General features: G+C 33.5%; 1 protein-coding gene and 1 non-coding gene across 2 annotated transcripts; one reads left to right on the forward strand and one right to left on the reverse strand.

Annotated features, from left to right (window-relative positions):
* Window positions 1–213: 213 nt before the first annotated feature.
* LOC113731947 (glycosyltransferase BC10) lies at window positions 214–5994 on the reverse strand. Its single transcript, XM_027257495.2, has 2 exons — window positions 4922–5994; window positions 214–1092 (listed from the first exon to the last, which is right to left on the reverse strand). The coding sequence occupies exons 1-2, from the start codon at window positions 5477–5479 to the stop codon at window positions 448–450; spliced, it is 1203 nt and encodes a 400-aa protein (XP_027113296.2). The 5' UTR covers window positions 5480–5994; the 3' UTR covers window positions 214–447.
* Window positions 5995–8297: 2303 nt separating this feature from the next.
* LOC113733498 (U1 spliceosomal RNA) lies at window positions 8298–8458 on the forward strand. Its single transcript, XR_003459012.2, has one exon. It is a non-coding gene; the product is annotated as a U1 spliceosomal RNA (small nuclear RNA).
* Window positions 8459–15554: the final 7096 nt, after the last annotated feature.

The following is a 15554-nucleotide window of genomic DNA, read 5'->3' on the forward strand; positions in this document are numbered from 1 at the left end:
GTGAAGTTTTTAAAGTTGGATTAGGAGCTTAAATACTTAATTAAGGTACAAAATCTTACTCTAAACAATATGCAATTTATATGCAACACGAACATAAATTAAATAATGATCTATCTCCTTAATTTTAAGGATTCACATATTTATATCTATCGTTTTCAACGTGTAATTTTATAACTTACTCACTTTCTAGTAGGTAAGGTAACACAAAGTTACTTCAGATGAACAAAGCCAAAGGGCTATGAGTTCCAACTTATGCTCTCCTGCATCAATGATCCAGCAGATCCTGGGCCTGGTTGAGGACCATATCCTCTGCTGGCAAGTTCTGTACATTCAGCAGCCTCTTATCAAATGACAAAAATCTGGCAGAATTTCGGCCTAAGCACACGAAAGGGTCTAAGATATAAGTTCTAAACATCACAACTAGAAACTCTACTTAAGCCACAACTTTCAATATCTCATCACTTCCGAACTGAGATTCAATAAAGGCTCCAAAGCATCGGGAGTAAATTTTCGTGCAAAGAGGTAACAAACAGTTGTCGTACTTTTTAAATTGTAAGAACATGCTGTCCCGTTGTTCCTTATTGATCGAATAAAGCCTTCCGTAACATTAACTGCAGTAAACGTCCCAGGATGTGGTGCAATTACAGACCAATCAACATAAGTCACCGTTCGGTTTGCATTCATGGCTCCATAAAACTTGTGAAGGAATGTTGGGAGGTAGTGCTCATCTGGATAACAAGAAGGCCTGCAATGTTTCTTAAAGATTGAGTAGTATTTTGTTTCTGCTACAACAATAGCAGCCAAGTAGCGGTTAAGCTCAAACCACTGGGACCCTTTTCTCCAATCTGCAAGCCTAATATCTGGCTGCATCCGACGGCTGTAACGGCCACGGCCATAACGAGAGGGATCATCATATGACTGAACAAAACTATGCATGGACCCAGTAAGGTATCCGTAGACAGCTGGGAAATTATACACAGGGATACAACTCTCAGAGAGAAGAACAAAACGTTCGTTGGAAAAGTCAAGCAATGCATTGGCTAAAAGCCGTTTTTCTGCATCAACGAGGGATACTGTTCCCCATTCAACACGCTGCAAAGGAAGAAAATATAATGCTCAGGAAATGAAACAGCAAAGAGACTGGAGTTATGCAGCTGTATAATTATTTGAAGATACGCGCACCATCATCTTATGTTTTACCAGATTTGTTTGCAAATTTCTGCTTAACCATGAAGCATACTATGAACTGTGTAAATACTAAAGAGGCTATGGCAGAGGAAGTGACGTTGCCAATACAAAGTCAAATAAAATTCACCGACCGACAAAAGTTCACAAACAGAAAGGAAATTCCAAAGGAGCACACAGACTAGAGGACAGTGTAGTTATGACTAAAATATGAAAGAAACAATTGAAGGAAAAAGACCAAATACTTGTAATGGCAGTAAGATCTAATTAAAAACTCACAAAAAATGCACAATTTAGTACGTTCTAAATGGGATACGAGGTACCAACTCATATGTGCTGCACTATCCTAAAAAGACGATATTTACAAGAACTTGGCCAGATTATGGAAGGGAACCTTAGGAGAGTCGCCAACTCCAACTTCCATCCACGTACGTTCCATACTAGATCTAGCAAACTGCCCACCGTAACTCTTGTAAGTTCCTGACAGTCTATCTTTCTAATTGAATAACAAATTAAAAGGCAATTGATAAGCTATTCCATGGCAAACTGCCCACTGTACCTCCTGTACGTTCTTGATAGTCTATCTTTCTAACCGAGTACCAAATTAGAAGGCAATTTATAAGCTATTTCATCCAGGGATTTCCTGTTGAAGTTGCCAAGTTAACCTAAAAAATTACGATTAAATATGCAAGGGTAGTGTTGCGCACAACTGATAACCTTTAAAAGTGCAATAGTCATAAGATGCTTACACAGGGCGTTAACCATCAAAAGAGGAGTAAAAAACAGATAACGGTCATAACATCCATGATGCAGCACAAAACATCTTCATCTGGCAGTTTTAGTGTCAAAAATATGAATGTAACATAAGGCTCACAACTAGATGATCCACAGAATACCAGATGGGTAGCGAAAAAACCCTTAAACAAAGCACAGAATAGGTTTAGAAATGCCTCTTTCATTTCTTCTTCCCCCTTGTTTTCTGCATACAGAGTTACTCTATCAAATGACAGAATTCCTATATCCTTATACTCGCCAACTTGAACGCTAGTGGAGAAATCCACACCCCATAGAAAATGTCTATTTGAGGTAAACCTTCCCCACCCATAATTAGGGTAAGAAATCGTGAAGCAGATAGAGAAATAGCCATATTCACATTCTCTTTGTTCTAAAAGCATTCTCAGAATTATATTTCTTCATGTAAGAGCTGTTTCATGCATAAGTATGCACCACATCAAATCAATGCATTGTTTTCCAGCTAATTACATCACATAGACAAGCATCATGGTATTTACCACAACATACATCTGACAATTTTAGCATCTTTCATTGTAAAGGCTATGTGAAATTACCAGGAAGTTTATCTTAGGAATAACAAGACTCTAAAGCCCTAAGCACATTTGCAAAATCAATGGCATCTACCCATTGTTCCAACACTTAGCTTGTCAAATATCAAATTATTGATTCAAAACTATTTCAGCAGTACACTAAGAATAAGGGCTGCAGTAGATGCCAGTATGAGTTTAGATCTTTAAAAAAGCCTGTAGTTGACCCTTATCACTTATTTTAAATACTTCCATAACATTCGACCAAGGTATTCAACAAGTTCAAGCCTCAAATTTGAAGAAGGAAGTTCCAGAGCTCAATACAATTAGTCTTAACCAGGATAACCTGTCATGCACTGCACATAATCATAATGTCAAGCTCTTGTATTAATTGCAAATTGTTCTCATCACTTAAATTCCCTCGTGTTTCCACATAACAAATTTCATCAATATCCTCGCTTTATGTAATTAGTGGTACCTGAATTAACAGAAAACCATAGTCATTAATGAGCAGAACCATAGTTTCGGCCAAGACCTTGCTTCAAAGACTTTCAGGCTGCACTATATGAAACTTGAAGCAGAGTCCACAGAGAGTTGATCTTACATTGAGCTCAGCTCAACGGTATGGAGCTTGGTATCAACATCAAGTTTGAGCTCAAATTATCCCCACCGACAGTATGAGTATGTGACTCTCTTGTGAAAAAATACCATCATTTTCACAATGGAAGCATCATGAAGAAGGTGTACCACTTCATAACCAAATGGTAGAACAATATACATCTTAAAAGTTAGATATGCTTCTAAACCAACCCCCCACCCCAACAACACGAAAAAAAAATAAAAGAGATTAGCAGCATATTTAAGCTTAAAGCAATTCATTCATCACATTCACAGCTTGATATGCAGAGATTAGGCTTGCAGCTGTTTGTCTAATAAAGGAGCTTGATATACTTGGGCAAGCTATACGCTCAGCATTGCACATTCATATACTGCTCTAAAAAGCACCCAAATCAGTAAGGCATTCAATCATCCCCACAGAGAATTCAAAATTTATTAACAGTAGACCTAGGATTCACACTTGGGCAAGCGAGCAATCAGCATATCAAGCTAAACTCAAGATGAAATATGTCGACTCAAGACTTACTTTGGACAAGCATAAAAGCAACATATCATAGATTTTGACAAGTGAACCAATATGTCAAAATGCTCTTCGGCAAAGATATTTTTCAAAGTTTTGCAAAAGGAATGGCTATCAATGAGGCAAGACTAACTAACTCCAACTTGATTTAATTTATCTACTGACTCAACTTGATCAAACTTCTGTTGATTCTGCTAGTTAGAAGAATCATTAGAAAGATCGGATTAAAACCAACATGTAGTTCATCGAAATAGACTCTTTTCCAACTTAAGGAGGCGAAAAAAAAATTGTTTGCTCAAGAACAATTAAATTATTAAGTGGCCGCCTTTAAGGAAACTTCCGAGAATTTCCATGGTGCAGACTCAAAACAAGTTCATTCGTAGGGCGCCATTCTGTCTTTTCAAAATTTCATCTCTTTTGAGTTAACTATATATTACAATAAAAAAAAAAAAAAAGCAACTTCAGCATCTAATCAATCAGCATAAACATTTTCTTCAGCTGTCCTTCTACACTGTAGTTTAAATCTTTATAAAATTGAATTTCTTCCCTATGTCGCATGATTAGCTAAGTCCTAGACTCCATTACTACGTATAATTAACATTCAGTTGAACAAGTCTGGCAAAACTCACAAGGTGAGTTCAAAGAGACATCCTATACTAATCAGTTGTTTTAATTACATTTCACAATGGTAAACTGCATCTAGTCATGTGCTACGGCCCAGTTTGGGGTTGCAGTGGCTTATAAAGAAGCACTTCTGACACAAGTGCTTTTAACAAAAGTGCTTTTACATTACCAAAAGCTGCGCTACTTAAGTTAAGGGAAATTAGTTATCAAACACCCTAAAAGTACTTTGTGTGCTTAAAAGTGCTTTTTCTGTAACCGCACCGCAACCCCACATGGGGTCTACATCTGAAACTAAACAAATGTCTTGAGGGAAGATGTTCAAAACTTATGGAGCATAAATTAAGAAGAACATTCTATTGAACCTCAGAAATTCACATACTAACACCTTCAAACCAAGCAGAATGTTTGGTATAGAAGTGCATTTACTTATACTACACCTTGAAAGTAATGTGTCTGAAACAATAAATTTCCTGTCCTATTCACCCATGTATACTCACAAATTTCATTAGGTACTTAACCTACTAAAAAAAGGGTTCCTATATACCAACATAAAGACGAGTAGGGAAAAAAATTACCATATCTCATAATTCATGTTATAAACATAGATTACATGAGTAACCGATAAGAAACTATCAAGTCAAGAGAACAATACCCGACTTGGAATCTGTCGTCTGTAGAAAACTGAGGAATTAGGCACATTGAGCTGGAACCCCGGTTGAGCGTGCACATAAATTGAGTACTTCTTTTCATCCTCTCCTTTAAAAAACCTCTCCCACAATGGCAAAAGCGGCAATGGCCCTCTAGTCAAAAACATAAAAGCTACCTTTGGAACTCTATTAAATGGGAACTCCTCCTTCTTAGGCACCAATGAAGCCCTCCAAAACAACTCCTCATCAGACAAACCATGAGTCAAATTCTTAGGCCTGATAAAACTTTTCATGCTCAAACAATCCTCTGTTTCACAAGTGTTAATCACAATTGTGCAATTTCTATCATCAAACGCTGGAGCCCTATTGGTATAAAATTGCTGGATTCTAAAGTAGCTATCAATGTGGGAACTTGAAACCAGCCCGATCACTACCCCTACTACAAAAATGATCAAAACTGAAATAACCCTTAATAGACTTACTGATGAATCTTTCACCGATGCTGTAGTTGCTAACCTATTCTCTACATCATCCTTCTCTCCTCGGCTCTTCTGCATCGCCATTTCACCCCTTAAAGTTACAATCTTTTCCCCTTTTTCTCCACCGGTCTTCCCACCTCAGTTCAACTAGATGAGAAAATCCAAAGGGATGATGAGAACTTTTATAAGCTCAAAATGATTGGTCACAAAAGTGAAGCAAAGTTGAAAATCTTGAAAATACGAAGATATGGGAAAAATTTTAAATTTGGATGCTTAGAATTTAAAAATTGTCAGCTTTGTTCTGATATGCAAAAGAAAGAGATTCAGGGGCTTGTTCCAAATTCGTAAAGAGAGCTTTTTCAAGATTTTTAGATTTGGGGTTCTAAGCAGCGGAAGGGGTAGCTGAAAACGTGGATCAATTCTCAGAAAAGCATATTAGTAAATTATTTATGGAGATGCTGTAGAAGAAAGAGCATTCTTTTTATTCTTTTTTCCTTCTTCTCAGTACGTGGGAAAGATCAAAATGCTCAAGGAGATGTTGGTTTTGGGATGTTAACGAGATGTTTGAAACGCAATTTTAAAATCTTAGAGCTAAATATAGTACTAGTAGTTTTCGTTTTAATTTAGGAATCTTACTCATTTGCTTATCCTTTTCACGTGCCACGAGTTAGGTTCAATGTAGTAATTAACCTCTTCTCCATTTTCAACTTTAATTTTTTTTTTTGAGGGGACATTTATTTACTGCAACACCAAGCATCATATCTCGTACCTTACATATCCACAGTTTGCCTAATCTTTATTACATATAATTAGTAAGTATTAGGTTATAAAGTCACCTCTAATGAGTAGCTTTTCGTGAAAATTTTGGGTTTAGTCTTCGAACATTGAAACGTCAATTTTGAATAAACAATACCGACTAAAAAGTAAACGATGAATTTGTACGATAGATATTCATTGAGTGCTCAAGTATAGTGGTCGCTCGCGTGTTTACTTTTTTTTTTTTTTTGAAAAAAAAATGTAAGACTAAATTGTGAAAAGGTGTAAATGCGTTCGAATGGTAAATAATTTAACTTATGCAAATACTGGCTAATTAAACATTAGTGGGATGACGTGATTCTGCTTTCTTGATCTGTTGGTGGAGCATTCAACGGGTCTGGATGGATTGTATAATGAATGAATGCTGTGTTTCTGCTTATCTGATTATGTTGGATTTTTTAGCAGCCAATTTTGATAGAGACTTCCAAGAAACTGACTCAAGGAACCTTCCTTTTCCCCTTGTATGGTGGATTTTGGTGTGAAAATTTCATGGCCTTGCAAAAGAGTTCATTTTTTCCCCCAAAATGGCACCTGTAAATGAATTGTTTTGATTTCACGTCACAAATTCACAAAGACAGATTATGAACATGCCAAACTCGGATTGGAAGTATTATTTGGATTAATGTATGACCATTAGTGGAAATGTATCTTTTAGGTTAAGGAAGGCAGGAAATTAGAAACATGGCAATGCAAATTTGATTTCCTGGCTTGCATTCTGTATATGCTGAGTTGCATCAATGCACCTTGTGGAGGATGAGTTTACATTTTCGCACCTCTTGCATTTCCTTTAACAGGCCTAATATCAATAAAGCTGCAAAAAAACAAAAGAAGATAGGAAAAACCCTTCAATGCTGATTCTTTCTTGGAAGATGAGTATGCTTAAGCCTTTCTCAATTCATGAAGCAGAACAAGAGCATCTGCACATTAATTTGCGTCCCCAGAAGCTCTTCTAATCTTGTTGTAGAGATATGATGAGGAACCTCCTGTTCATCGCCAAGATGTATCAGTTTAAGGAGGATCGGACTGATATCTACTTCTACTTCCAAGAATGGAGTCAGCAAGATGAAGCACCTTTTGTTTTTCAGAATGTGGAAAGAAAGAATAAGCAAGTCACAACTAAGGCCGCAAGCAAATCAAACTGCTCGCAAACGGCTCGATCAAAGTTTGACTTGATCTCGATCTAACTAAGTTGAGCTATCGAACTCGAGTTGTGTAGGGAGAAACTCAACATGTTATCTCGTAAGTCGGATGAAATATATATATATATATGTATATATTTTTTTAATAGTAAAATTATATATATTCCTAATATTTATATTATTTATCAAAGAAACATGATTATCTTATTCATTTTTAAAAATATAAATGTAATTATTTTATTTATTTTGTTTTGAACTCGAGTAGACTCGACTCTGAACTCGACTAAGATTCGATTTGAGATCGTATTTCAATTCGAATTTTACATTGAAAACTTGTTGAATTCGAGCTCGAGTTCGAACTTGGTAAAATTGAGTCGAGACTCAGATCGATTAGGCCAAATTTCGTTTCGATTCTATTTATTAGTCACAACAAAAATAAGAAACCGAAAAGGTTGTGTATAGCCTTGGTGATAATGTGGAGAACCCTTACAAAATCAGCTTCCCTACATTTTCCTCTCTTCCTTTACTTTGTTCAATTATTCTTCAGTTCATGAAGTTGTGGATAGGATGAGTTTATTATAAAGGAAAACCACCACCACCACCACCAACTCCCCCCCCCCCCCCCCCACAAAAAACAAAACAAAAACACTTGTATTGAACTATGGGACTCTGTAATTTTTACCATCTGACTGAAATTTAATTCATCTTTAACTACGTTAATTGAGAGCAAGTATTGACCCGTTGGTAATCAATTTGAGTAGAAGGCAAAGAAAATCATAAAAAAAATGCTGCAGGAAAATTTAAGGGAACGTGCATGGTCAGCAAGATGAGGCGGTGCAGTCAGTTGTGCCAGATTCACTACTGATTCAGCGTCCCACATCGACTTGAGACGGAGGAGAGGAGGCAAGGAGAGAAGCATAAAATAGGTCGGAGGAGAAATGGGAAACATACTTACCTGGACGGGGTCAATGGGTGATCAAGAAGGCCCATGGCCTAGGTTGGTGACCTCCATTGCACTTTGGAGGGGTGCCCGCCTAAGGTCTACCCAAGTGGTGGAGCCTACGTCATAATTTGTGGCAGTGGGGGCCTGCGTTCGCGCGGCCCCTACCCGAACATAGTCCAAGTTTTGGCTTCCCTCTCCTGCTAAATGCTAATACAAATAATGGATTTGAAATTAACAGAATGGCCGAGCCTTAAGTAATTCTAGGTTAAGGCTGTGCAAGGGGTTAATAAAATTAAAGCAGATTACTTTTTCCGCCCTAAGTATCATCATTCGAAGTGTAGTCAAATTATTTGTTAATTAAGATTATGATCTCTTTCTCTAAAGTTATTTGACTTTTATCTCTGGTTGTTTGGATTGTAGTTTATTAATTTTTAATAATTTTTTTTATTTTATATATATTACATTAAAAAAGTGTTATAATTTTTAAAAAAAAAAACCTATTTCAAATATTCTACTATTCAAATACACTTTATGCTTCATGCTAAATTTAAATTTTTAGGATAATTTTGAAAATAAATTCACTAGCATTTTGTTTGGATTATAAGTTATTTGAAATATTTTTGCTGTAGCACTTTTTGTGATGTGATGTATGTGAGATAAAAAGGTAATTAGAAAAATAAAGATGTATTGAAAATTGTAATGATGATGAAAGCAAATATATTTGAAAAAATAATCAGCTGTCCGAACAAACCCATTAAGCAACTATTCTTAAAAAGAGTTCAAATGCAAAACAACTATTCCTAGGAGGAATTGGAATCCCAAAATGTGACTTTGATGGGGGAAAGAGAAACTAGTACCGCTTACTACATTTTTTTTTTTTTTTTTTTTTTAAGAACCCTTTTACTACAAAATTGTTCATTGGATCGTATAACCAACTAATTCAACAGGTGCCAGAGTTAGCTCAGCAAATTGATTTTGCCACAATCCGCAACCCAGGACCATGACAAATGATCATGGATCCTGGATAGAGTTTGGAGCAAGTCGCTCTTTGACTCAGACAGGTCAAGAAGATCATTATTTTTAAATCTCTCCCCCATATGCCGAGCCCAATGGGCTGAGACCTACAAGTGCCTATTCTTGAATATCTGTACATTGTGCTTTAGGTGAAGTATTATTTGGGAAATTCAGATGCTTAAGAAAATTAGGTAAAGTCTGGTTTCCAAAAAAAAGAGGTAAAGTTCATTATAACACCATTTTCATTTGTGTTTATTTGATGAGAATATTCTAGAGGTTTTCTTTTTCTTATTATTATTATTTTTTTTTTTTTTTTGTAGTAGTGGAATGGTGGGATTTAAAAAATGGGGAGGGGACAGGGCAGTAAGAATTCATAACCTCTACGTTATGAAATTAGAACATTCTAGAGATGTTTCCTGTTAAAATTCAATAAATTCGTGTTCCATAAAACGGAGGCGAAGCGAGTGACCAAACAAATGAGCAAATTATCCGAAATGAGCAAAATAGCCGTGTTTACGAAATTGTGATGCATGAGATTATCCTAATTCCTAACTTAAATTTGTACCTTAGAGTCTTAAAATTAAGGTGCCACTTATTCGTTTCTTATTTTTTTCAAAATGTAGCAAAAAGTCGGCCAAAAACAACTTTCTTGTTACATAGGTCAATATCAGTAGTAAGGGACAAACATTTACCCTTTTTTTCCCCAAATGTCGAGTTGGATTTAATTTTGAAAATAAAAAAGTCAAGAATTATGTAAGCTTAAACAGCCTTAAACAAATGAATCCCGTAAACAAACTCCAGATTTAATTTGCACGCCAAAGGATCCACTGTGTTAAGCTTTGTCAAGGGATGTCATTTGCCAAATTGTGAAGGAGACGAAGAAGAATAAAAAGAAGTGAGATCCCTCAATACTATATACCCCCGTGAAAGAGATGGGAGAAATATAGTAATATACTGAATCTATAGGCCTTACACGCATTTTCCTTAGGACAATGACTTGAAAACTAAACACAAGTTCCTCCAAAAAACAAAAAAACAAAAAACACGAGTTTACGTGGAAGCGGAACCATTGGTGGAAGGAAGATTAGCCGGTGGCGCATGGACAGAGGTCGCCATCTTTTAGTTAGGCCACAGATGCTGTTACCTTGTACCACCTGGCGCATTGCCCACGTTAAGCATTGACTCGTGCATTAAAATTTACTATCCGTTTGGATTGGGTCATTTTTTTAAAAAATAAAATTTTTAAATATAATATTACAGTAATATATAATAATTTAAAATATATTTCATCTATATAATATATTAAATATTTTAATAAAAAATTTTCATGTACGTTGTTACAGGAAAAATTTTTAAAAATATCTCCAAAAACAATTAATTCAAACGGAGCAACTAGTTTCCGGCGAGAAAAGTGCAAGGAGTAGTTGGATTAATCTAAAAGCAAAACTTTGATAAAAAAAAATGTGGTCAAACTCGATGGCCGGTGAATTAGGAGAAGATTTTGGAGGACCAAGAATTAATAGTGAGTTTATTAATTATCTCTATATTCCTAATCCTTTGATGATAAGTTATATTATATATTGAAAGTCTACTAGTTAACTCCAAACGTGAGATACCTACAAGCCTGAGGATGTTGCAATCAAGGGTCCAACCTCATTCAAAGGAGTATCTTTGTATTATGGATAAATCTTATATGTACTGACAAATATATACTATTACTGTTAGATTCATGATACATGTGTAAAAGTTGAATTTTAAATTTTAATTTTATGTAATTATCGTTCATTTAAGATTGACAATGTACAAAAGATTAATCATTATATTATTGGGCAATTACTAAAAGAATTACTCATTGTAAACATGATTTTATTTTTATTTGTTATAAAGCTAATCTCACCTCAAACTTGGTATCTAAAAGTAATTAACAGGATAATGGGATGTTTTCGGTTGATTTTGTCTTCTGATTATAAAATTTTGAGTGACAAAAAAGTTTAAACCTATTAGCTGTTGCTGATTCTGATTATTCTCTATAATTAATTTTTATCATCAGATTTTGTAGAATCTAAAATAGTCAAGAAGAAGGACTAAGCTTAGTTACATCAAGTCGGTTAATTTTCATAACACAAAAGCAAGTAATGTTGACTTGCCAAATGAAGTAAAGAATGAAGTTTTTTCTATATCATCAACTGCAAAGCATGAAGGTTGTTGGTATTCTAGTTTCACTTATTTGTCTTCTGTATGCTATTTCAGCAGCAATACAAAAAAAAAAAAAAAAAAAGTGTACAAGTACGAGTGGTAATTGGGACGGATGTCCGTGAGGGGCTAATGGGGTGGGTGGGGGGAATTTTTCCCCCGTTTAGAAACGAGGCGGGGGGCAGGGGATTCCCTGTCCCTCCACACGTTAAAAAAATAAAAAATAAAAAATATATATGTACATGATTAGTTATATGTATTATATAATGAATATTAGTATATGTAATATAATTGATGTTATCAATTATATTAATAATTATATATGTCTACTAATATAAATTATTAATTAGTTATACTAAATTAACTAATACATTTATACTAAATTTCTAATTACACTCAACGCAATGACACTTTTTTCCTCAAAAAAAAAAAAGACTTGATAATTATATGTGTGTCAAAAGGAAAAATTTAACTACTTTAGTTATATTTGTTTCATGATGTTGGATTGTATTCAAATAACATTTGTTTGATTGTTTTTATGGGTTTCAATTGTGAAATTACAATGAATAATAATTTAATGATATGTTGATATTTTAATACTTGATTATTTACTAAAATTTAACTATAAAAAAAGTATATAACAACTTTTTATTAACTCCGCATCAACACCTACAGGAGAAGCAGGGCGGGGGATAGGGGAAATTAGTGGGCTGCAGGACATACCCGCCCCGTTGCCATTCCTAAGTACAGGTACCAGCCACCCCCGATCACGTACATGAGATGCACCATGCGTGTGATTGAAATGTATAAGGATTTCTGATTGGTTTTATGAAACTGTCACCAACTATTTTTGTCACGCAAAGGCATCCATTTGGTCCGAATTTTCTATTAATTTCTTTGACTCCACCCCCTTTAGTGTAAAGTAACAGTGCGTGTATAATAGGATTTACAATGTCCGGAAAAAAAAAAAAAAACTATTTCTGTCCCGCAACTTCGTTTTCAGGAATTAAAGCTAACATGGAGTCCATAGATCATTTGACTTTTCAGATTTGAGATGAACATTCATGGTCCACCTTACTTTATTAATTACTGCGGTGGAATTTTTTGGTCAACGTTTGGGCCATAGAGTTGTTAGCCTCTCATTTTATCCATGAGTGATAAGTCATTCAATCTATCTGTATACAACTATTTACTTTTCTCTCACATATGCACATTTAGAGCTTGTTTAAATTATTAATTTTTAGGAGTTTTTATAGAAAAATATATGATAATAATTTGATATGCATGAGATAAAAAATTGATTGAAAAATATATTCGCAGAAAAAGTTTTTGATTAAAAAATATGCTCGTAGAAATCTCGAACCTAAATTATTATTGGAGGTAATGGTTTACAAATGTTGATAATAAATTCATACAGGCCAACAGGGTTATCTAATTTATCAGCTCCATGGATGAGTATGACCATCCTAGGTCACAGCAATGACAAATTCTCTTATTTATACAAAGAATAACTAGTCCAAGCTCCAATATATGTTGGGGTTGGATTGTGATTGTCTGCTGTTGAATCTTCTTCAACCACATACAACAATTATGGCCGAACTAGATTGGCTTGCTCGTGGAAAATTTTCTCCAATCCGGGCCACTTTGGGTAGGAACTTTTCATCAAAAAAAATGCCTGCGTTTTCGGTGAGCATATTTTTCAATCATATTTTACGTCACACATATCAAATCAGTATAATACATATTTTTACAAAGACTCAAAAAAATTACAATTCAAACACGCCCTTAATTAATTCCGTTTTTCATTATCATTTCGAGAAAAAAAAGGTTTGAACATCTCAAATCAGGTCTACGGGGTCGCGCAGCCGCATCTCAATTCGGGCCACTTTTGTCTTTTTCATCTTTTATTAATTTTTACAATTGCTTCTCATAGCAATGCAAAAAAAAAAAAAAAAAAATATATATATATATATATATGGTAATGGCAACGGGCCATAGTGGAATAACAAATTAAATATGTCCCATTGACGATCCCAGATTACGACAATGACAAATTCTCTACTCATTCGCTCGTCGCCGCTTGCTTGAATGAATAGTAATTTCTACTGTGTTTGGATAGAATATTAGTTAGAACAATTATGATAATATTTTTTATGATGTAATGTATGTAAGATAAAAACAAATATTTCAAATGATCGCCGAGTTTTGGCGCCTTAAAAATAAAGTTTACTCCTATATTTTTTAACTGTCTATTAATGGCTACAATGTTAACGGATCATATACTCCCTCCGTTCCACTTTGATAGTCCCGTTTTCCTTTTTCGTCTGTCCCAAATTGTAGTCCACTTTCTAATTGAAGAATGCAGTTGTATTTTAATTTTCCTAAAATACCCTTATTCAATGTAAGTTGTTGTTACTATGAACCTACTTCATTTAATGAGAGTTGATTCTTTTTTTACCATAAACCTACCCCATTCAAGTTTCCATAAAGTTGTACCATATTTAATGTGAGGGTATTTTAGGAAAATAGCAATCTAAATTTACTTTTCCAATAAAGTTAACTACTTTTTCTTAAATTGTATGAAAAAAGAAACAGGACTATGAAAGTGGGACGGAGAGAGTAATTAATAGCTGGATTGTTCGGTGGACGTGACACGCAACTCCCGCGCTGCCGTGCCGCCAGTTCTAAAGGATTTCATGCAGTGTCTACTCACTGCTCGATCAAGAAAGCACTGCCGTCTAATGAAAATAGACAACCACATGTTGGCATTAACAATTATGGTTGTGAGCAGTGTTTTCCATCCACATTTAATTTGGGTGCCTTTAGTAAAACTCAATTCTGAAGTTTAAATATATTAAATTTAATACATTTTGCGTGTACAAGTCAATATCACATTTGAGCACCGTTTCTTTGGGGTTGTGAGCAATGATTTCTATCCACGTCTTGTGAATTATTATTGTCTATTAAGATAGGAATCTTCACTTTTTTTTCCCCTTTTTTTGTGAATTATTGTCTGTTTGAAATCAAGAATTTTGTAAAAATTAGTTTTTCAAATACTATGGCTCCGCTTGGATTAGCTGTTTTTGGAGATATTTTTTAAAAATTTTACTGTAACTTTGTATATGAAAAACTTTTACTGTAGATATTTTTGGATTATTTTTAGAGGTATTTTTAAAATATATTTTTGAATATTTTTATAATTTAGAATTTTGTTGAGATTCTTTTTAAATATATACTGGCCCTATTTCTATATATGAATGTTTATTTATTTATATATATAATTTTTATTTTAATTTTGTTTTTTAATATGTATATTGTTATATATTTAATATACATATACAAATATATATATATTAATATACATATTATAAAACAAAATTGATATGTATATATTTATATAAATATATATAAATATATTTTAAACAAATATTAATATTTATATATAAATACATATATTTATTTCAATTGTAAATATATTTATAAATATATGTAAATATATTTAATTTATATATTTATATTTTGTATTAATATTTATATATAAATATATATATATTTATTAAACAAAATATATTTTTTTGTATATAATATTTATATATAAATATATATTAATATATTTTTTGTGTATTTGGAGTTGTTTTTAAAATATTTGTTTGGATATGGTGTTTTTGAAGTTGTTTTTGTAAAATTTTTACTGTAGTATTGTAGATGAAAAACAAGTTTTCGAAAAACTTTTAAATTCAAAAGAAAAAATTTAAAAAAAATATTCTAAAAGATATTCTAAAAAATAGTCTAAATTTTTTTCAATATTTAAAAAAAAATGTCAAAATATATTTTAAAACTCTTCTACTCTTAAATATTCGAAAATATACTATAAAAATTTTGTTGCAGTAAAATTTTTTAAAAATATCCTAAAAAACAGTTAATTCAAACGGGGCCTTCATTTTTTTGGTGAATTATTGTCCATTTAGATAGAAATCTTCACTTTTTTTTTTGGTCATTTATTGTATTAAATTTTGGGTGAATTATTGTCCATTCAGATAGAAATCTTTACTGG

This window comes from Coffea arabica, chromosome 2c (assembly GCF_036785885.1).
Source record: "Coffea arabica cultivar ET-39 chromosome 2c, Coffea Arabica ET-39 HiFi, whole genome shotgun sequence".
Lineage (NCBI taxonomy): Eukaryota > Viridiplantae > Streptophyta > Magnoliopsida > Gentianales > Rubiaceae > Coffea > Coffea arabica.